Source organism: Silene latifolia, unplaced genomic scaffold (genome assembly GCF_048544455.1).
Source record: "Silene latifolia isolate original U9 population unplaced genomic scaffold, ASM4854445v1 scaffold_215, whole genome shotgun sequence".
In the NCBI taxonomy this organism is placed as follows: Eukaryota; Viridiplantae; Streptophyta; class Magnoliopsida; order Caryophyllales; family Caryophyllaceae; genus Silene; species Silene latifolia.
This window is the reverse complement of record NW_027413171.1, coordinates 2642-20959: the sequence shown is the minus strand read 5'-3', so window position 1 is coordinate 20959 and position 18318 is coordinate 2642. Positions and strand designations below refer to the sequence as shown.

Below are 18318 nucleotides of genomic sequence, written 5' to 3'. Positions count from 1 at the left end.
AAATTTATTAGCTCGACGAGATCTACGCGTTTAAATCATTAAACCAAGAGAATTTGGAGGCAAAGTACCGTGAAAAAACGAAAAAAAGAAAAAACGGGGTGCAACACGAGGCCTTCCCAGGAGGTCACCCATCCTAGTACTACTCTCGCCCAAGCATGCTTAATCTGCGAGTTCTGATGGGATCCGGTGCATTAGTGCTGGTATGATCGCACCCATATAGTTTCCTCACAAATTTCATTATATTACCTCATCTCTAGCTTTTTTTAAACATAAAACAAGTTTTCAATATCTCGTCACGTCCCCGTCTCTCCGAACGGTCGTAACTTGCTCCCGGAGAGTCCGATTGGGGCGGATTTTTTTTTCAAATTTATTAGCTCGACGAGATCTACGCGTTTAAATAATTAAACCAAGAGAATTTGGAGGCAAAGTACCGTGAAAAAACGAAAAAAAGAAAAAAAAAGGAGTGCAACACGAGGCCTTCCCAGGAGGTCACCCATCCTAGTACTACTCTCGCCCAAGCACGCTTGGCTGCGGAGTTCTGATGGGATCCGGTGCACTAGTGCTGGTATGATCGCACCCATATACTTTCCTCACAAATTTCATTATATTACCTCATCTCTAGCCTTTTTTCAACATAAAACAAGTTTTCAATATCCCGTCACGTCCCCGTCTCTCCGAACGGTCGTAACTTGCTCCCGGAGAGTCCGATTGGGGCGGTTTTTTTTTCAAATTTATTAGCTCGACGAGATCTACGCGTTTAAATCATTTAACCAAGAGAATTTGGAGGCAAAGTACCGTGAAAAAACGAAAAAAAGAAAAAATAGGGGTGCAACACGAGGCCTTACCAAGAGGTTACCCATCCTAGTACTACTCTCGCCCAAGCACGCTTAACTGCGGAGTTCTGATGAGATCCGGTGCATTAGTGCTGGTATGATCGCACCCATATAGTTTCCTCACAAATTTCATTATATTACCTCATCTCTAGCTTTTTTTCAACATAAAACAAGTTTTCAATATCTCGTCACGTCCCCGTCTCTCGAACGGTCAGAATTTGCTCCGGAGAGTCCGATTGGGGCGGATTTTTTTTTCAAATTTATTAGCTCGACGATATCTACGCGTTTAAATCATTAAACCAAGAGAATTTGGAGGCAAAGTACCGTGAAAAAAAGAAAAAAAGAAAAAAAAAGGGGTGCAACACGAGGCCTTCCGAGGAGGTCACCCATCCTAGTACTACTCTCGCCCAAGCACGCTTAATCATGGAGTTCGATGGGATCCGGTGCATTAGTGCTGGTTTGATCGCACCCATATACTTTCCTCACAAATTTCATTATATTACCTCATCTCTAGCCTTTTTTCAACATAAAACAAGTTTTCAATATCCCGTCACGTCCCCGTCTCTCCGAACGGTCGTAACTTGCTCCCGGAGAGTCCGATTGGGGCGGATTTTTTTTTTCAAATTTATTAGCTCGACGAGATCTACGCGTTTAAATCATTAAACCAAGAGAATTTGGGGGCAAAGTACCGTGAAAAAACGAAAAAAAGAAAAAAAAAGGGGTGCAACACGAGGCCTTCCCAGGAGGTCACCCATCCTAGTACTACTCTCGCCCATGCACGCTTAACTGCGGAGTTCTGATGGGATCCGGTGCACTAGTGCTGGTATGATCACACCCATATACTTTCCTTACAAATTTCATTATATTACCTCATCTCTAGCCTTTTTTCAACATAAAACAAGTTTTCAATATCCCGTCACGTCCCCGTCTCTCCGAACAGTCAGAACTTGCTCCCGAGAGTCCGATTGGGGCGGATTTTTTTTTCAAATTTATTAGCTTGACGAGATCTACGCGTTTAAATCATTAAACCAAGAGAATTTGGAGGCAAAGTACCGTGAAAAAACGAAAAAAAAAAAGGGGTGCAACACGAGGCCTTCCCAGGAGGTCACCCATCATAGTACTACTCTCGCCCAAGCACGCTTAATCATGGAGTTCGATGGGATCCGGTGCATTAGTGCTGGTATGATCGCACCCATATACTTTCCTCACAAATTTCATTATATTACCTCATCTCTAGCCTTTTTTCAACATAAAACAAGTTTTCAATATCCCGTCACGTCCCCGTCTCTCCGAACGGTCGTAACTTGCTCCCGGAGAGTCCGATTGGGGCGGATTTTTTTTTCAAATTTATTAGCTCGACGATATCGACGCGTTTAAATCATTAAACCAAGAGAATTTGGAGGCAAAGTACCGTGAAAAAAAGAAAAAAAGAAAAAAAAAGGGGTGCAACACGAGGCCTTCCGAGGAGGTCACCCATCCTAGTACTACTCGCCCCAAGCACGCTTAATCATGGAGTTCGATGGGATCCGGTGCATTAGTGCTGGTTTGATCGCACCCATATACTTTCCTCACAAATTTCATTATATTACCTCATCTCTAGCCTTTTTTCAACATAAAACAAGTTTTCAATATCCCGTCACGTCCCGTCTCTCCGAATCTGGTCGAACTTGCTCCCGGAGAGTCCGATTGGGGCGGATTTTTTTTTCAAATTTATTAGCTCGACGAGATCTACGCGTTTAAATCATTAAACCAAGAGAATTTGGAGGCAAAGTACCGTGAAAAAACGAAAAAAAGAAAAAAAGGGGTGCAACACGAGGCCTTTCCAGGAGGTCACCCATCCTAGTACTACTCTCGCCCATGCACGCTTAACTGCGGAGTTCTGATGGGATCCGGTGCACTAGTGCTGGTATGATCACACCCATATACTTTCCTTACAAATTTCATTATATTACCTCATCTCTAGCCTTTTTTCAACATAAAACAAGTTTTCAATATCCCGTCACGTCCCCGTCTCTCTGAACGGTCGTAACTTGCTCCCGGAGAGTCCGATTGGGGCGGATTTTTTTTTCAAATTTATTAGCTTGACGAGATCTACGCGTTTAAATCATTAAACCAAGAGAATTTGGAGGCAAAGTACCGTGAAAAAACGAAAAAGAGAAAAAAAGGGGTGCAACACGAGGCCTTCCCAGGAGGTCACCCATCCTAGTACTACTCTCGCCCATGCACGCTTAACTGCGGAGTTCTGATGGGATTCGGTGCACTAGTGCTGGTATGATCGCACCCATATACTTTCCTCACAAATTTCATTATATTACCTCATCTCTAGCCTTTTTTCAACATAAAACAGGTTTTCAATATCCCGCCACGTCCCCGTCTCTCCGAACGGTCGTAACTTGCTCCCGGAGAGTCCGATTGGGGCGGATTTTATTTTCAAATTTATTAGCTCGACGAGATCTACGCGTTTAAATCATTAAACCAAGAGATTTTGGAGGCAAAGTACCGTGAAAAAACGAAAAAAAAAAAGAAAAAATAGGGGTGCAACACGAGGCCTTCCCAGGAGGTCACCCATCCTAGTACTACTCTCGCCAAGCACGCTTAATCGGGAGTTCTGATGGGATCCGGTGCATTAGTGCTGGTATGATCGCACCCATATACTTTCCTCACAAATTTCATTATATTACCTCATCTCTAGCCTTTTTTCAACATAAAACAAGTTTTCAATATCCTGTCACGTCCCCGTCTCTCCGAACGGTCGTAACTTGCTCCCGGAGAGTCCGATTGGGGCGGATTTTTTTTTCAAATTTATTAGCTCGACGAGATCTACGCGTTTAAATCATTTAACCAAGAGAATTTGGAGGCAAAGTACCGTGAAAAAAAAGAAAAAAAAAAAAAAAAGGGGGTGCAACACGAGGCCTTCCCAGGAGGTCACCCATCCTAGTACTACTCTCGCCAAGCACGCTTAATCGTGGGAGTTCGATGGGATCCGGTGCACTAATGCTGGTATGATCACACCCATATACTTTCCTCACAAATTTCATTATATTACCTCATCTCTAGCCTTTTTTCAACATAAAACAAGTTTTCAATATCCCGTCACGTCCCCGTCTCTCCGAACGGTCGTAACTTGCTCCCGGAGAGTCCGATTGGGGCGGATTTTTTTTTCAAATTTATTAGCTCGACGAGATCTACGCGTTTAAATCATTAAACCAAGAGAATTTGGAGGCAAATTACCGTGAAAAACGAAAAAAGAAAAAAAGGGTGCAACACGAGGCCATCCCAGAGGTCACCCATCCTAGTGCTACTCGCCCAAGCACGCTTAATCGCGGAGTTCGATGGGATCCGGTGCATTAGTGCTGGTATGATCGCACCCATATACTTTCCTCACAAATTTCATTATATTACCTCATCTCTAGCCTTTTTTCAACATGAAACAAGTTTTCAATATCCCGTCACGTCCCCGTCTCTCCGAACGGGCCGAACTTGCCCCGGAGAGTCCGATTGGGGCGGATTTTTTTCAAATTTATTAGCTCGACGAGATCTACGCGTTTAAATCATTAAACCAAGAGAATTTGGAGGCAAAGTACCGTGAAAAAACGAAAAAAAGGGGTGCAACACGAGGCCTTCCCAGGAGGTCACCCATCCTAGTACTACTCTCGCCCAAGCACGCTTAATCATGGAGTTCGATGGGATCCGGTGCATTAGTGCTGGTATGATCGCACCCATATACTTTCCTCACAAATTTCATTATATTACCTCATCTCTAGCCTTTTTTCAACATAAAACAAGTTTTCAATATCCCGTCACGTCCCCGTCTCTCCGAACGGTCGTAACTTGGCTCCCGAGAGTCCGATTGGGGCGGATTTTTTTTTTCAAATTTATTAGCTCGACGAGATCTACGCGTTTAAATCATTAAACCAAGAGAATTTGGAGGCAAAGTACCGTGAAAAAACGAAAAAAAAAGAAAAAAAAAGGGTGCAACACGAGGCCATCCCATGAGGTCACCCATCCTAGTACTACTCTCGCCCAAGCACGCTTAATTGCGGAGTTCTGATGGGATCCGGTGCATTAGTGCTGGTATGATCGCACCCATATACTTTCCTCACAAATTTCATTATATTACCTCATCTCTAGCCTTTTTTCAACATAAAACAAGTTTTCAATATCCCGTCACGTCCCCGTCTCTCCGAACGGTCGTAACTTGCTCCCGGAGAGTCCGATTGGGGCGGATTTTTTTTTCAAATTTATTAGCTCGATGAGATCTACGCGTTTAAATCATTTAACCAAGAGAATTTGGAGGCAATGTACCGTGAAAAAAACGAAAAAAAGAAAAAAAAAAAAAAAAAAGGGGTGCAACACGAGGCCTTCCCAGGAGGTCACCCATCCTAGTACTACTCTCGCCCAAGCACGCTTAATCATGAGTTCGATGGGATCCGGTGCACTAGTGCTGGTATGATCACACCCATATACTTTCCTCACAAATTTCATTATATTACCTCATCTCTAGCCTTTTTTCAACATAAAACAAGTTTTCAATATCCCGTCACGCCCCGTCTCTCCGAACGGTCGTAATTTGCTCCCGGAGAGTCCGATTGGGGCGGATTTTTTTTCAAATTTATTAGCTCGACGAGATCTACGCGTTTAAATCATTAAACCAAGAGAATTTGGAGGCAAAGTACCGTGAAAAACGAAAAAAAAAAAAAAAAAAGGTGCAACACGAGGCCATCCCAGGAGGTCACCCATCCTAGTACTACTCTCGCCCAAGCACGCTTAACTGCGGAGTTCTGATGGGATCCGGTGCATTAGTGCTGGTATGATCGCACCCATATACTTTCCTCACAAATTTCATTATATTACCTCATCTCTAGCCTTTTTTTCAACATAAAACAAGTTTTCAATATCCCGTCACGTCCCCGTCTCTCCCGAACGGCCGTAACTTTGCTCCCCTGAGAGTCCGATTGGGGCGGATTTTTTTTTCAAATTTATTAGCTCGACGAGATCTACGCGTTAAAATCATTAAACCAAGAGAATTTGGAGGCAAAGTACCGTGAAAAAACGAAAAAAAGAAAAAAAGGGGTGCAACACGAGGCCTTCCCAGGAGGTCACCCATCCTAGTACTACTCTCTCCCAAGCACGCTTAACTGCGGAGTTCTGATGGGATCCGGTGCATTAGTGCTGGTATGATCACACCCATATACTTTCCTCACAAATTTCATTATATTACCTCATCTCTAGCCTTTTTTCAACATAAAACAAGTTTTCAATATCCCGTCACGTCCCCGTCTCTCCGAACGGTCGTAACTTGCTCCCGGAGAGTCCGATTGGGGCGGATTTTTTTTTTCAAATTTATTAGCTCGACGAGATCTACGCGTTTAAATCATTAAACCAAGAGATTTTGGAGGCAAAGTACCGTGAAAAAACGAAAAAAAGAAAAAAAGGGGTGCAACACGATGCCTTCCCAGGAGGTCACCCATCCTAGTACTACTCTTGCCCAAGCACGCTTAACTGCGGAGTTCTGATGGGATCCGGTGCATTAATGCTGGTATGATCGCACCCATATACTTTCCTCACAAATTTCATTATATTACCTCATCTCTAGCCTTTTTTCAACATAAAACAAGTTTTCAATATCCCGTCACGTCCCCGTCTCTCCGAACGGTCGTAACTTGCTCCCGGAGAGTCCGATTGGGGCGGATTTTTATTTCAAATTTATTAGCTCGACGATATCTACGCGTTTAAATCATTAAACCAAGAGAATTTGGAGGCAAAGTACCGTGAAAAAACGAAAAAAAGAAAAAAAGGGGTGCAACACGAGGCCTTCCCAGGAGGTCACCCATCCTAGTACTACTCTCGCCCAAGCACGCTTAACTGCGGAGTTCTGATGGGATCCGGTGCATTAGTGCTGGTACGATCGCACCCATATACTTTCCTCACAAATTTCATTATATTACCTCATCTCTAGCCTTTTTTCAACATAAAACAAGTTTTCAATATCCCGTCACGTCCCCGTCTCTCCGAACGGTCGTAACTTGCTCTCGGAGAGTCCGATTGGGGCGGTTTTTTTTTCAAATTTATTAGCTCGACGAGATCTACGCGTTTAAATCATTTAACCAAGAGAATTTGGAGGCAAAGTACCGTGAAAAAAACGAAAAAAAGAAAAAAAAAGGGTGCAACACGAGGCCTTCCCAGGAGGTCACCCATCCTAGTACTACTCTCGCCCAAGCACGCTTAACTGCGGAGTTCTGATGGGATCCGGTGCATTAGTGCTAGTATGATCGCACCCATATACTTTCCTCACAAATTTCATTATATTACCTCATCTCTAGCCTTTTTTCAACATAAAACAAGTTTTCAATATCCCGTCACGTCCCCGTCTCTCCGAACGGTCGTAACTTGCTCCCGGAGAGTCCGATTGGGGCGGATTCTTTTTTCAAATTTATTAGCTCGACGAGATCTACGCGTTTAAATCATTTAACCAAGAGAATTTGGAGGCAATGTACCGTGAAAAAAACGAAAAAAAGAAAAAAGCGTTTAAATCATTTAACCAAGAGAATTTGGAGGCAAAGTACCGTGAAAAAAACGAAAAAAAGAAAAAAAGGGGTGCAACACGAGGCCTTCCCAGGAGGTCACCCATCCTAGTACTACTCTCGCCCAAGCACGCTTAATCATGAGTTCTGATGGGATCCGGTGCATTAGTGCTGGTATGATCGCACCCATATACTTTCCTCACAAATTTCATTATATTACCTCATCTCTAGCCTTTTTTCAACATAAAACAAGTTTTCAATATCCCGTCACGTCCCCGTCTCTCCGAACGGTCGTAACTTGCTCCCGGAGAGTCCGATTGGGGCGGATTTTTTTTTCAAATTTATTAGCTCGATGAGATCTACGCGTTTAAATCATTAAACCAAGAGAATTTGGAGGCAAAGTACCGTGAAAAAGCGAAAAAAGAAAAAAAAAGGGGTGCAACACGAGGCCTTCCCCGGAGGTCACCCATCCTAGTACTACTCTCGCCCAAGCACGCTTAATCGCGAGTTCGATGGATCCGGTGCATTAGTGCTGGTATGATCGCACCCATAAACTTTCCTCACAAATTTCATTATATTACCTCATCTCTAGCCTTTTTTCAACATAAAACAAGTTTTCAATATCCCGTCACGTCCCCGTCTCTCCGAACGGTCGTAACTTGCTCCCGGAGAGTCCGATTGGGGCGGATTTTTTTTTCAAATTTATTAGCTCGACGAGATATACGCGTTTAAATCATTAAACCAAGAGAATTTGGAGGCAAAGTACCGTGAAAAAACGAAAAAAAGAAATAAAGGGGTGCAACACGAGGCCTTCCCAGGAGGTCACCCATCCTAGTACTACTCTCGCCCAAGCACGCTTAACTGCGGAGTTCTGATGGATCCGGTGCATTAGTGCTGGTATGATCGCACCCATATACTTTCCTCACAAATTTCATTATATTACCTCATCTCTAGCCTTTTTTCAACATAAAACAAGTTTTCAATATCCCGTCACGTCCCCGTCTCTCCGAACGGTCGTAAGTTGCTCCCGGAGAGTCCGATTGGGGCGGATTTTTTTTTCAAATTTATTAGCTCGACGAGATATACGCGTTTAAATCATTAAACCAAGAGAATTTGGAGGCAAAGTACCGTGAAAAAACGAAAAAAAGAAAAAAAGGGGTGCAACACGAGGCCTTCCCAGGAGGTCACCCATCCTAGTACTACTCTCGCCCAAGCACGCTTAATCATGAGTTCGATGGATCCGGTGCATTAGTGCTGGTATGATCGCACCCATATACTTTCCTCACAAATTTCATTATATTACCTCATCTCTAGCCTTTTTTCAACATAAAACAAGTTTTCAATATCCCGTCACGTCCCCGTCTCTCCGAACGGTCGTAACTTGCTCCCGGAGAGTCCGATTGGGGCGGATTTTTTTTTCAAATTTATTAGCTCGACGAGATCTACGCGTTTAAATCATTAAACCAAGAGAATTTGGAGGCAAAGTACCGTGAAAAAACGAAAAAAAAAAAGAAAAAAAGGGGTGCAACACGAGGCCTTCCCAGGAGGTCACCCATCCTAGTACTACTCTCGCCCAAGCACGCTTAACTGCGGAGTTCTAATGGGATCCGATGCATTAATGCTGGTATGATCGCACCCATATACTTTCCTCACAAATTTCATTATATTACCTCATCTCTAGCCTTTTTTCAACATAAAACAAGTTTTCAATATCCCGTCACGTCCCCGTCTCTCCGAACGGTCGTAACTTGCTCCCGGAGAGTCCGATTGGGGCGGATTTTTTTTTCAAATTTATTAACTCGACGATATCTACGCGTTTAAATCATTAAACCAAGAGAATTTGGAGGCAAAGTACCGTGAAAAAAGGAAAAAAAGGAAAAAAGGGGTGCAACACGAGGCCTTCCCAGGAGGTCACCCATCCTAGTACTACTCTCGCCCAAGCACGCTTAACTACGGAGTTCTGATGGGATCCGGTGCATTAGTGCTGGTATGATCGCACCCATATACTTTCCTCACAAATTTCATTATATTACCTCATCTCTAGCCTTTTTTCAACATAAAACAAGTTTTCAATATCCCGTCACGTCCCCGTCTCTCCGAACGGCCGTAACTTGCTCCCGGAGAGTCCGATTGGGGCGGATTTTTTTTCAAGTTTATTAGCTCGACGAGATCTACGCGTTTAAATCATTAAACCAAGAGAATTTGGAGGCAAAGTACCGTGAAAAAACGAAAAAAAGAAAAAAAAGCGGTGCAACACGAGGCCTTCCCAGGAGGTCACCCATCCTAGTACTACTCTCGCCCAAGCACGCTTAACTACGGAGTTCTGATGGGATCCGGTGCATTAGTGCTGGTATGATCGCACCCATATACTTTCCTCACAAATTTCATTATTTTTTTTTTTTTTTTTTTTTTTTTTTTTTTTGACAACGATGAACTATATTATATATAAACAGTATAGATACATACAACATTAGCCTAGCCTGTAGCAAGGCTGAACGACCAGAAACGATGACATGTTATAAGCCCGCGAATCTGGTGTAAAGTACGAAAAAGGAAAATGGGGACTGGCGTTGGGGAAGCGAAATCGAGAGTAGTCTTTTTGATGCCACATGAAAGGTGGCAGACACAATGTCTTTATCATGAGCGTATTGCATCATTGAAAGCAACACAATAGCTGAAGCTTGAAAGTGAGACGAAGCACGGATACAAATGTTGGCAGTGAACAAGTTGGCGTCTTCGGACCACTGACAGTCGAACATGTTTATGTGATGAAGCTTTTGTAACTTACCCCAAAAGTGAACTGTTGAAATGCAGTGGGGACCAATATATGTGTCGATATCCTCAGGAAAAGCTTTCATAACAAAGAGGGAGGAAGAACGAAAATTGAGAATGAGTCCTCATAAGAGAATGCAGAATATCCATGATTTGATCAGGAGCAATCTTGCTATCTTGAAAGATGACTTTGTTCCGAAATAACCAAATTGACTTGAAGACACATAGTAAGTAAAGAAGTCTTTGATCGGATGAATCAGAGATGTTGTGCAAATAAGATAGTAAGTCTCCAACCCAAGAGACAAAAGGAACGCAGATGTTGGAATGAACATTAATCCCAAGCAAACTTGACTTCCAAATATGTTGCGCAATGGTACAGCTACGAAATAAGTGTTCCAAAGTTTCAGGGGCCGACCCACATAATGCGCATTGAATATCAATCGAAAATCCACGACGAGAGAGCTTTGTAAGGTTAGGGAGAATATTATGGGCAATTTTCCAAAAAAAGATTGAAAAACTCGTCGAGTACTTCATCTTCCATAAAGTCAACCATGGAAAATGGGGAAACGATGTCAAAGGGCGCGTTCTCCGAGACTCCCCAAAAAGAAACTTGTAACCCGATTTAATTGTATATCGACCGTCTTCAGTAAATTTCCAATAAATGAAATCATCTGTTGGAGGGTGAGGGTGTTCAAGGCAAGTAATTTCTCTAGCAGACGCAACCTCGAAAATTCTATATACAGGCGTAGGGTTCCAATCACCATTAGGTAAAAGAAGGCTAGAGAGGGAAACCTGATCCTGTCGAGAAGAAACCCGGACTTTTGGTGAATTCCCGTTTACCCACTTGTCAGAGAGTAGGTTAACAAACTTGCCATTTCCCAACTTCCAGGCAATCCCATCTGAACAAGAGCGCGCAATTTGACAAATACGAGACCAAAAGAAAGAGGGCTGAGAACTTCTAGACCTTGTCTGCGGTAAAGGAAAGTCCTTACTGTATTTGGAAGTGAGAACTCGAGCTGTAAGATTCCGCGGAAAGCGTTGAATTCGCCAAAATTGTTTTAACAGAGATGCCTGGTTCAAAACAGAGATACTCTTAAAATCAAGTCCACCCTCGGATTTTGGAGCTTGCAAAACATCCTTTGATAGCCAATGTATAGAACGATGATTTGCTGACCGACTCCACCAAAAAGCCAAAATCAGAGATTCAATTTTGGTGCATATACTCACTGGAATAGGGACGACTGCCAAAACATGATTAATAGAGGCAATCAAGACTGCATTGATAAGCACAAGCTTACAAGCTTGAGTTAGGTTGAGAGACGACCAAGATGTAACTTTGGAAGCAATCTTATCAACCAAAAAGGAGAAAGTCGGCACCTTCTTCCGAGGTAAATCAATTGGAACACCTAAGTATAAGCCTAAATTGTCAACTGGCCGAACTTGAAGAATTGATGTAAGATGAGTTTTGAAATCTCCCGGAGTATTTGGGCTGTATTTAATGTAGGACTTGTTGAAATTAATCATCTGTCCTGAGGCTAATTCAAATCTCTTGAAAAGATCATGTAGAGCCGCAAATGAATCCGGAGTTGCTTTACAACAAATGAAAGAGTCGTCAGCATAGAAAAGATGGGAGATTGGTGGTGCGTACCTCGAAATCTTGAGCCCCTGAATTATTCGCTGCTGCTCTGCTTGCAAAAGCATTTTTGATAAAATTTCCATACATATTATGAACAAATATGGGGACAGTGGGTCTCCCTGACGTAAGCCACATGATGGATGAAGAGTAGAGGAAGGCTCTCCATTAATCAAAATATTATAGCTTACGGAAGAAATGCATTCCCAAATAATATTTTGCCAGAAGACCGGGAAACCAAACCTACGTAAAATAGCAGCTAGAAAAGGCCAAGAAACCTTGTCAAAGGCTTTATGCATGTCCAATTTCATGGCAAAGTAACAGTTTGTACCCTTCTTGGTTTTATTAATATAATGAAGTATTTCTTGAGCAATAATACAACCATCGGACATTAGACGACCCGGAACAAAAGCTTGTTGCGTCTCAGAGACAATAGATGAAATTACCAATTTGAGTCTATTTGCAAGACATTTTGAAGCAAGGCGGTAGATGACGATGCACAAGCTGATTGGTCGAAACTGTGTTATAGTCTCTGATTTGTCAACCTTTGGAACCAATACAATGTGTGTCTTATTCCATTCCTTTAACATTACTCCTGAATTTAAAAATCTAAGAAGTGCTTTTGAAACTTGGGTGCCAATCTGCGGCCAGTAAATCTGGAAAAATTTAGGAGTAATGCCATCCGGACCCGGGGACTTAGAACCATCCATATTTCGTAAAGCACGGAGAATATCATTCTCAGAGAAGGGAGCCATCAAAATATTATGATCTGCGGGTGAAAGCACAGGTAGGTCCAAGGAGTCTAAAAGTTCTTGGGAATTATTCAGACCACAAGAAGACTGATACAAGCTGCTGAAAAAAGTGTTGATTTCATCAGAAATGTCAGCAGGGGAATGGAGCCAGGTACCATTAGAGTCCTTTAGAGCTAAAATTCTTTGTTTTGAGCTTCTGCTTTTAACTCGAGAAAAGAGAAACCGTGTAGGGATTCCATCCAAAACTGTAGCTTTAACCTTTGCACGTTGCACCCAATAGTCATAACGTTTCTGAATGGAACCCAAATAAGCATTCCTTTTATCGCAATAAACACCGGCAGAGGATAGGTCTGAAATGTCCATTCCAGCCGAATCAAGGTCATTACTTATATCTGCCCAATTTATGTCATGAGAAGTCCGGTGGTTGATCACCCATTCCATCACCTTAAAGCGAACCAAAGCCAGCTTACGAGATAGAGAAAACATAGAAGAACCTGAGATATTAGTTGCCCATGCACGACCAACTATATCCGCAATTTCCGGGAATTGCAAACACCAATTATCCAGACGATATGGCCGACGGAAAGGCTTAGTAACAGGAAGGAGATGTAAGATGATCGGGGCATGATCCGAAACAAGGATAGGAAGGTGTAGAACAAAGGCAGCCGGATACAAATTTAGCCAGTCTTGTGTCGCGTAAGCACGATCAAGGCGTTCTAAAACAAGATCGTTGTCATGCCTATTATTCATCCAAGTGAAAGGAGGTCCATGAAAGGGAACATCCATCAAACCATTTTCAATGCACAAATTTCATTATATTACCTCATCTCTAGCCTTTTTTCAACATAAAACAAGTTTTCAATATCCCGTCACGTCCCCGTCTCTCCGAACGGCCGTAACTTGCTCCCGGAGAGTCCGATTGGGGCGGATTTTTTTTTTCAAATTTATTAGCTCGACGAGATCTACGCGTTTAAATCATTAAACCAAGAGAATTTGGAGGCAAAGTACCGTGAAAAAACGAAAAAAAGAAAAAAAAAAGGGGTGCAACACGAGGCCTTCCCAGGAGGTCACCCATCCTAGTACTACTCTCGCCCAAGCACGCTTAACTGCGGAGTTCTGATGGGATCCGGTGCACTAGTGCTGGTATGATCACACCCATATACTTTCCTCACAAATTTCATTATATTACCTCATCTCTAGCCTTTTTTCAACATAAAACAAGTTTTCAATATCCCGTCACGTCCCCGTCTCTCCGAACGGTCGTAACTTGCTCCCGGAGAGTCCGATTGGGGCGGATTTTTTTTCAAATTTATTAGCTCGACGAGATCTACGCGTTTAAATCATTAAACCAAGAGAATTTGGAGGCAAAGTACCGTGAAAAAACGAAAAAAAAAGAAAAAAAAAGGGTGCAACACGAGGCCATCCCATGAGGTCACCCATCCTAGTACTACTCTCGCCCAAGCACGCTTAATCATGGAGTTCGATGGGATCCGGTGCATTAGTGCTGGTATGATCGCACCCATATACTTTCCTCACAAATTTCATTATATTACCTCATCTCTAGCCTTTTTTCAACATAAAACAAGTTTTCAATATCCCGTCACGTCCCCGTCTCTCCGAACGGCCGTAACTTGCTCCCGGAGAGTCCGATTGGGGCGGATTTTTTTTTCAAATTTATTAGCTCGACGAGATCTACGCGTTTAAATCATTAAACCAAGAGAATTTGGAGGCAAAGTACCGTGAAAAAACGAAAAAAAGAAAAAAAGGGGTGCAACACGAGACCTTCCCAGAAGGTCACCCATCCTAGTACTACTCCCGCCCAAGCACGCTTAACTGCGGAGTTCTAATGGGATCCGGTGCATTAGTGCTGGTATGATCGCACCCATATACTTTCCTCACAAATTTCATTATATTACCTCATCTCTAGCCTTTTTTCAACATAAAACAAGTTTTCAATATCCCGTCACGTCCCCGTCTCTCCGAACGGTCGTAACTTGCTCCCGGAGAGTCCGATTGGGGCGGATTTTTTTTTCAAATTTATTAGCTCGACGATATCTACGCGTTTAAATCATTAAACCAAGATAATTTGGAGGCAAAGTACCGTGAAAAAACGAAAAAAAGAAAAAAAAGGGTGCAACACGAGACCTTCCCAGGAGGTCACCCATCCTAGTACTACTCTCGCCCAAGCACGCTTAACTGCGGAGTTCTGATGGGATCCGGTGCATTAGTGCTGGTATGATCGCACCCATATACTTTCCTCACAAATTTCATTATATTACCTCATCTCTAGCCTTTTTTCAACATAAAACAAGTTTTCAATATCCCGTCACGTCCCGTCTCTCCGAACGGTCGAATTTGCTCCCGGAGAGTCCGATTGGGGCGGATTTTTTTTTCAAATTTATTAGCTCGACGAGATCTACGCGTTTAAATCATTAAACCAAGAGAATTTGGAGGCAAAGTACCGTGAAAAAACGAAAAAAAAAAAGAAAAAAAAGGGTGCAACACGAGGCCATCCCATGAGGTCACCCATCCTAGTACTACGCTCGCCCAAGCACGCTTAACTGCGGAGTTCTGATGGATCCGGTGCATTAGTGCTGGTATGATCGCACCCATATACTTTCCTCACAAATTTCATTATATTACCTCATCTCTAGCCTTTTTTCAACATAAAACAAGTTTTCAATATCTCGTCACGTCCCCGTCTCTCCGAACGGTCGTAACTTGCTCCCGGAGAGTCCGATTGGGGCGGATTTTTTTTTCAAATTTATTAGCTCGACGAGATCTACACGTTTAAATCATTAAACCAAGAGAATTTGGAGGCAAAGTACCGTGAAAAAAAGAAAAAAAGAAAAAAAAGGGGTGCAACACGAGGCCTTCCCAGGAGGTCACTCATCCTAGTACTACTCTCGCCCAAGCACGCTTAACTGCGGAGTTCTGATGGGATCCGGTGCATTAGTGCTGGTATGATCGCACCCATATACTTTCCTCACAAATTTCATTATATTACCTCATCTCTAGTCTTTTTTCAACATAAAACAAGTTTTCAATATCCCGTCACGTCCCCGTCTCTCCGAACGGTCGAACTTGCTCCTGAGAGTCCGATTGGGGCGGTTTTTTTTTCAAATTTATTAGCTCGACGAGATCTACGCGTTTAAATCATTTAACCAAGAGAATTTGGAGGCAAAGTACCGTGAAAAAAACGAAAAAAAGAAAAAAAAAAGGGGTGCAACACGAGGCCTTCCCAGGAGGTCACCCATCCTAGTACTACTCTCGCCCAAGCACGCTTAACTGCGGAGTTCTGATGGGATCCGGTGCACTAGTGCTGGTATGATCACACCCATATACTTTCCTCACAAATTTCATTATATTACCTCATCTCTAGCCTTTTTTCAACATAAAACAAGTTTTCAATATCCCGTCACGTCCCCGTCTCTCCGAACGGTCGTAACTTGCTCCCGGAGAGTCCGATTGGGGCGGATTCTTTTTTCAAATTTATTAGCTCGACGAGATCTACGCGTTTAAATCATTAAACCAAGAGAAATTGGAGGCAAAGTACCGTGAAAAAAAGAAAAAAAGAAAAAAAAAGGGTGCAACACGAGGCCTTCCGAGGAGGTCACCCATCCTAGTACTACTCTCGCCCAAGCACGCTTAACTGCGGAGTTCTGATGGGATCCGGTGCATTAGTGCTGGTATGATCGCACCCATATACTTTCCTCACAAATTTCATTATATTACCTCATCTCTAGCCTTTTTTCAACATAAAACAAGTTTTCAATATCTCGTCACGTCCCCGTCTCTCCGAACGGTCGTAACTTGCTCCCGGTGAGTCCGATTGGGGCGGATTTTTTTTTTCAAATTTATTAGCTCGACGAGATCTACGCGTTTAAATCATTAAACCAAGAGAATTTGGAGGCAAAGTACCGTGAAAAAACGAAAAAAAGAAAAAAAGGGGTGCAACACGAGGCCTTCCCAGGAAGTCACCCATCCTAGTACTACTCGCCCAAGCACGCTTAATCGCGGAGTTCTCGATGGGATCCGGTGCACTAGTGCTGGTATGATCGCACCCATATACTTTCCTCACAAATTTCATTATATTACCTCATCTCTAGCCTTTTTTCAACATAAAACAAGTTTTCAATATCCCGTCACGTCCCCGTCTCTCCGAACGGTCGTAACTTGCTCCCGGAGAGTCCGATTGGGGCGGATTTTTTTTTCAAATTTATTAACTCGACGATATCTACGCGTTTAAATCATTAAACCAAGAGAATTTGGAGGCAAAGTACCGTGAAAAAGGAAAAAAAAAGAAAAAAAGGGGTGCAACACGAGGCCTTCCCAGGAGGTCACCCATCCTAGTACTACTCTCGCCCAAGCACGCTTAACTGCGGAGTTCTGATGGGATCCGGTGCATTAGTGCTGGTATGATCGCACCCATATACTTTCCTCACAAATTTCATTATATTACCTCATCTCTAGCCTTTTTTCAACATAAAACAAGTTTTCAATATCCCGTCACGTCCCCGTCTCTCCGAACGGCCGTAACTTGCTCCCGGAGAGTCCGATTGGGGCGGATTTTTTTTTCAAGTTTATTAGCTCGACGAGATCTACGCGTTTAAATCATTAAACCAAGAGAATTTGGAGGCAAAGTACCGTGAAAAAACGAAAAAAAGAAAAAAAGGGGTGCAACACGAGGCCTTCCCAGGAGGTCACCCATCCTAGTACTACTCTCGCCCAAGCACGCTTAACTGCGGAGTTCTGATGGGATCCGGTGCATTAGTGCTGGTATGATCGCACCCATATACTTTCCTCACAAATTTCATTATTTTTTTTTTTTTTTTTTTTTTTTTTTTTTTGACAACGATGAACTATATTATATATAAACAGGATAGATACATACAACATTAGCCTAGCCTCTTTGTAGCAAAGTACGAAAACGACCGAAGTAAACGATGACATGTTATAAGCCCGCGAATCTGGTGTAAAGTACGAAAAAGGAAAATGGGGACTGGCGTTGGGGAAGCCAGAACTGAGAGTAGTCTTTTTGATGCCACATGAAAGGTGGCAGACACAATGTCTTTATCATGAGCGTATTGCATCATTGAAAGCAACACAATAGCTGAAGCTTGAAAGTGAGACGAAGCACGGATACAAATGTTGGCAGTGAACAAGTTGGCGTCTTCGGACCACTGACAGTCGAACATGTTTATGTGATGAAGCTTTTGTAACTTACCCCAAAAGTGAACTGTTGAAATGCAGTGGGGACCAATATATGTGTCGATATCCTCAGGAAAAGCTTTCATAACAGTAGGGAGGAAGAACGAAAATTGAGAATGAGTCCTCATAAGAGAATGCAGAATATCCATGATTTGATCAGGAGCAATCTTGCTATCTTGAAAGATGACTTTGTTCCGAAATAACCAAATTGACTTGAAGACACATAGTAAGTAAAGAAGTCTTTGATCGGATGAATCAGAGATGTTGTGCAAATAAGATAGTAAGTCTCCAACCCAAGAGACAAAAGGAACGCAGATGTTGGAATGAACATTAATCCCAAGCAAACTTGACTTCCAAATATGTTGCGCAATGGTACAGCTACGAAATAAGTGTTCCAAAGTTTCAGGGGCCGACCCACATAATGCGCATTGAATATCAATCGAAAATCCACGACGAGAGAGCTTTGTAAGGTTAGGGAGAATATTATGGGCAATTTTCCAAAAAAAGATTGAAAAACTCGTCGAGTACTTCATCTTCCATAAAGTCAACCATGGAAAATGGGGAAACGATGTCAAAGGGCGCGTTCTCCGAGA

At 42.7% G+C, this 18318-nt stretch overlaps 1 protein-coding gene, 32 non-coding genes and 6 pseudogenes across 33 annotated transcripts; all 39 read right to left on the bottom strand.

Annotated features, from left to right (window-relative positions):
* Positions 1-95: 95 nt before the first annotated feature.
* LOC141638721 (5S ribosomal RNA) lies at positions 96-214 on the bottom strand. The gene has a single exon (XR_012542211.1). It is a non-coding gene; the product is annotated as a 5S ribosomal RNA (ribosomal RNA).
* A 246-nt stretch (positions 215-460) lies between these two features.
* Positions 461-579, bottom strand: LOC141638827 (5S ribosomal RNA). The gene has a single exon (XR_012542253.1). It is a non-coding gene; the product is annotated as a 5S ribosomal RNA (ribosomal RNA).
* A 244-nt stretch (positions 580-823) lies between these two features.
* On the bottom strand, positions 824-942 carry LOC141638838 (5S ribosomal RNA). The gene has a single exon (XR_012542263.1). It is a non-coding gene; the product is annotated as a 5S ribosomal RNA (ribosomal RNA).
* Positions 943-1186: 244 nt separating this feature from the next.
* Positions 1187-1304, bottom strand: LOC141638730 (5S ribosomal RNA). The gene has a single exon (XR_012542220.1). It is a non-coding gene; the product is annotated as a 5S ribosomal RNA (ribosomal RNA).
* Positions 1305-1551: 247 nt separating this feature from the next.
* On the bottom strand, positions 1552-1670 carry LOC141638825 (5S ribosomal RNA). The gene has a single exon (XR_012542251.1). It is a non-coding gene; the product is annotated as a 5S ribosomal RNA (ribosomal RNA).
* Positions 1671-1909: 239 nt separating this feature from the next.
* On the bottom strand, positions 1910-2027 carry LOC141638711 (5S ribosomal RNA). The gene has a single exon (XR_012542201.1). It is a non-coding gene; the product is annotated as a 5S ribosomal RNA (ribosomal RNA).
* A 246-nt stretch (positions 2028-2273) lies between these two features.
* On the bottom strand, positions 2274-2390 carry LOC141638792 (5S ribosomal RNA; annotated as a pseudogene).
* Positions 2391-2634: 244 nt separating this feature from the next.
* Positions 2635-2753, bottom strand: LOC141638837 (5S ribosomal RNA). The gene has a single exon (XR_012542262.1). It is a non-coding gene; the product is annotated as a 5S ribosomal RNA (ribosomal RNA).
* Positions 2754-2997: 244 nt separating this feature from the next.
* On the bottom strand, positions 2998-3116 carry LOC141638834 (5S ribosomal RNA). The gene has a single exon (XR_012542259.1). It is a non-coding gene; the product is annotated as a 5S ribosomal RNA (ribosomal RNA).
* Positions 3117-3365: 249 nt separating this feature from the next.
* LOC141638737 (5S ribosomal RNA) lies at positions 3366-3482 on the bottom strand. Its single transcript, XR_012542227.1, has one exon. It is a non-coding gene; the product is annotated as a 5S ribosomal RNA (ribosomal RNA).
* Positions 3483-3729: 247 nt separating this feature from the next.
* Positions 3730-3847, bottom strand: LOC141638794 (5S ribosomal RNA; annotated as a pseudogene).
* A 241-nt stretch (positions 3848-4088) lies between these two features.
* On the bottom strand, positions 4089-4203 carry LOC141638788 (5S ribosomal RNA; annotated as a pseudogene).
* A 233-nt stretch (positions 4204-4436) lies between these two features.
* LOC141638706 (5S ribosomal RNA) lies at positions 4437-4554 on the bottom strand. The gene has a single exon (XR_012542196.1). It is a non-coding gene; the product is annotated as a 5S ribosomal RNA (ribosomal RNA).
* Positions 4555-4802: 248 nt separating this feature from the next.
* On the bottom strand, positions 4803-4921 carry LOC141638840 (5S ribosomal RNA). The gene has a single exon (XR_012542265.1). It is a non-coding gene; the product is annotated as a 5S ribosomal RNA (ribosomal RNA).
* Positions 4922-5177: 256 nt separating this feature from the next.
* On the bottom strand, positions 5178-5294 carry LOC141638768 (5S ribosomal RNA; annotated as a pseudogene).
* A 242-nt stretch (positions 5295-5536) lies between these two features.
* Positions 5537-5655, bottom strand: LOC141638829 (5S ribosomal RNA). The gene has a single exon (XR_012542255.1). It is a non-coding gene; the product is annotated as a 5S ribosomal RNA (ribosomal RNA).
* Positions 5656-5903: 248 nt separating this feature from the next.
* Positions 5904-6022, bottom strand: LOC141638828 (5S ribosomal RNA). The gene has a single exon (XR_012542254.1). It is a non-coding gene; the product is annotated as a 5S ribosomal RNA (ribosomal RNA).
* Positions 6023-6267: 245 nt separating this feature from the next.
* Positions 6268-6386, bottom strand: LOC141638839 (5S ribosomal RNA). The gene has a single exon (XR_012542264.1). It is a non-coding gene; the product is annotated as a 5S ribosomal RNA (ribosomal RNA).
* Positions 6387-6630: 244 nt separating this feature from the next.
* LOC141638813 (5S ribosomal RNA) lies at positions 6631-6749 on the bottom strand. The gene has a single exon (XR_012542240.1). It is a non-coding gene; the product is annotated as a 5S ribosomal RNA (ribosomal RNA).
* A 245-nt stretch (positions 6750-6994) lies between these two features.
* On the bottom strand, positions 6995-7113 carry LOC141638814 (5S ribosomal RNA). The gene has a single exon (XR_012542241.1). It is a non-coding gene; the product is annotated as a 5S ribosomal RNA (ribosomal RNA).
* Positions 7114-7427: 314 nt separating this feature from the next.
* LOC141638723 (5S ribosomal RNA) lies at positions 7428-7545 on the bottom strand. Its single transcript, XR_012542213.1, has one exon. It is a non-coding gene; the product is annotated as a 5S ribosomal RNA (ribosomal RNA).
* Positions 7546-7790: 245 nt separating this feature from the next.
* On the bottom strand, positions 7791-7906 carry LOC141638786 (5S ribosomal RNA; annotated as a pseudogene).
* A 244-nt stretch (positions 7907-8150) lies between these two features.
* Positions 8151-8268, bottom strand: LOC141638832 (5S ribosomal RNA). Its single transcript, XR_012542258.1, has one exon. It is a non-coding gene; the product is annotated as a 5S ribosomal RNA (ribosomal RNA).
* Positions 8269-8512: 244 nt separating this feature from the next.
* Positions 8513-8628, bottom strand: LOC141638783 (5S ribosomal RNA; annotated as a pseudogene).
* Positions 8629-8876: 248 nt separating this feature from the next.
* On the bottom strand, positions 8877-8995 carry LOC141638826 (5S ribosomal RNA). Its single transcript, XR_012542252.1, has one exon. It is a non-coding gene; the product is annotated as a 5S ribosomal RNA (ribosomal RNA).
* A 244-nt stretch (positions 8996-9239) lies between these two features.
* On the bottom strand, positions 9240-9358 carry LOC141638758 (5S ribosomal RNA). Its single transcript, XR_012542230.1, has one exon. It is a non-coding gene; the product is annotated as a 5S ribosomal RNA (ribosomal RNA).
* Positions 9359-9602: 244 nt separating this feature from the next.
* LOC141638822 (5S ribosomal RNA) lies at positions 9603-9721 on the bottom strand. The gene has a single exon (XR_012542248.1). It is a non-coding gene; the product is annotated as a 5S ribosomal RNA (ribosomal RNA).
* A 477-nt stretch (positions 9722-10198) lies between these two features.
* LOC141638690 (uncharacterized) lies at positions 10199-13300 on the bottom strand. Its single transcript, XM_074448035.1, has one exon. It carries the CDS (start codon positions 13298-13300, stop codon positions 10199-10201), a length of 3102 nt encoding a protein of 1033 aa, XP_074304136.1.
* Positions 13301-13552: 252 nt separating this feature from the next.
* Positions 13553-13671, bottom strand: LOC141638821 (5S ribosomal RNA). Its single transcript, XR_012542247.1, has one exon. It is a non-coding gene; the product is annotated as a 5S ribosomal RNA (ribosomal RNA).
* A 246-nt stretch (positions 13672-13917) lies between these two features.
* LOC141638732 (5S ribosomal RNA) lies at positions 13918-14035 on the bottom strand. The gene has a single exon (XR_012542222.1). It is a non-coding gene; the product is annotated as a 5S ribosomal RNA (ribosomal RNA).
* A 244-nt stretch (positions 14036-14279) lies between these two features.
* LOC141638791 (5S ribosomal RNA) lies at positions 14280-14398 on the bottom strand. Its single transcript, XR_012542233.1, has one exon. It is a non-coding gene; the product is annotated as a 5S ribosomal RNA (ribosomal RNA).
* A 244-nt stretch (positions 14399-14642) lies between these two features.
* On the bottom strand, positions 14643-14761 carry LOC141638696 (5S ribosomal RNA). The gene has a single exon (XR_012542187.1). It is a non-coding gene; the product is annotated as a 5S ribosomal RNA (ribosomal RNA).
* A 246-nt stretch (positions 14762-15007) lies between these two features.
* Positions 15008-15125, bottom strand: LOC141638709 (5S ribosomal RNA). The gene has a single exon (XR_012542199.1). It is a non-coding gene; the product is annotated as a 5S ribosomal RNA (ribosomal RNA).
* A 245-nt stretch (positions 15126-15370) lies between these two features.
* On the bottom strand, positions 15371-15489 carry LOC141638824 (5S ribosomal RNA). Its single transcript, XR_012542250.1, has one exon. It is a non-coding gene; the product is annotated as a 5S ribosomal RNA (ribosomal RNA).
* A 245-nt stretch (positions 15490-15734) lies between these two features.
* On the bottom strand, positions 15735-15853 carry LOC141638820 (5S ribosomal RNA). Its single transcript, XR_012542246.1, has one exon. It is a non-coding gene; the product is annotated as a 5S ribosomal RNA (ribosomal RNA).
* Positions 15854-16098: 245 nt separating this feature from the next.
* On the bottom strand, positions 16099-16217 carry LOC141638819 (5S ribosomal RNA). The gene has a single exon (XR_012542245.1). It is a non-coding gene; the product is annotated as a 5S ribosomal RNA (ribosomal RNA).
* A 245-nt stretch (positions 16218-16462) lies between these two features.
* Positions 16463-16580, bottom strand: LOC141638731 (5S ribosomal RNA). Its single transcript, XR_012542221.1, has one exon. It is a non-coding gene; the product is annotated as a 5S ribosomal RNA (ribosomal RNA).
* Positions 16581-16825: 245 nt separating this feature from the next.
* Positions 16826-16944, bottom strand: LOC141638823 (5S ribosomal RNA). Its single transcript, XR_012542249.1, has one exon. It is a non-coding gene; the product is annotated as a 5S ribosomal RNA (ribosomal RNA).
* A 244-nt stretch (positions 16945-17188) lies between these two features.
* Positions 17189-17307, bottom strand: LOC141638808 (5S ribosomal RNA). The gene has a single exon (XR_012542235.1). It is a non-coding gene; the product is annotated as a 5S ribosomal RNA (ribosomal RNA).
* Positions 17308-18318: the final 1011 nt, after the last annotated feature.

Bases quoted from the DNA above. Each gene is read 5' to 3' on its own strand.
- LOC141638690 (XM_074448035.1), bottom strand. From the start codon at position 13,300: ATGGATGTTCCCTTTCATGGACCTCCTTTCACTTGGATGAATAATAGG.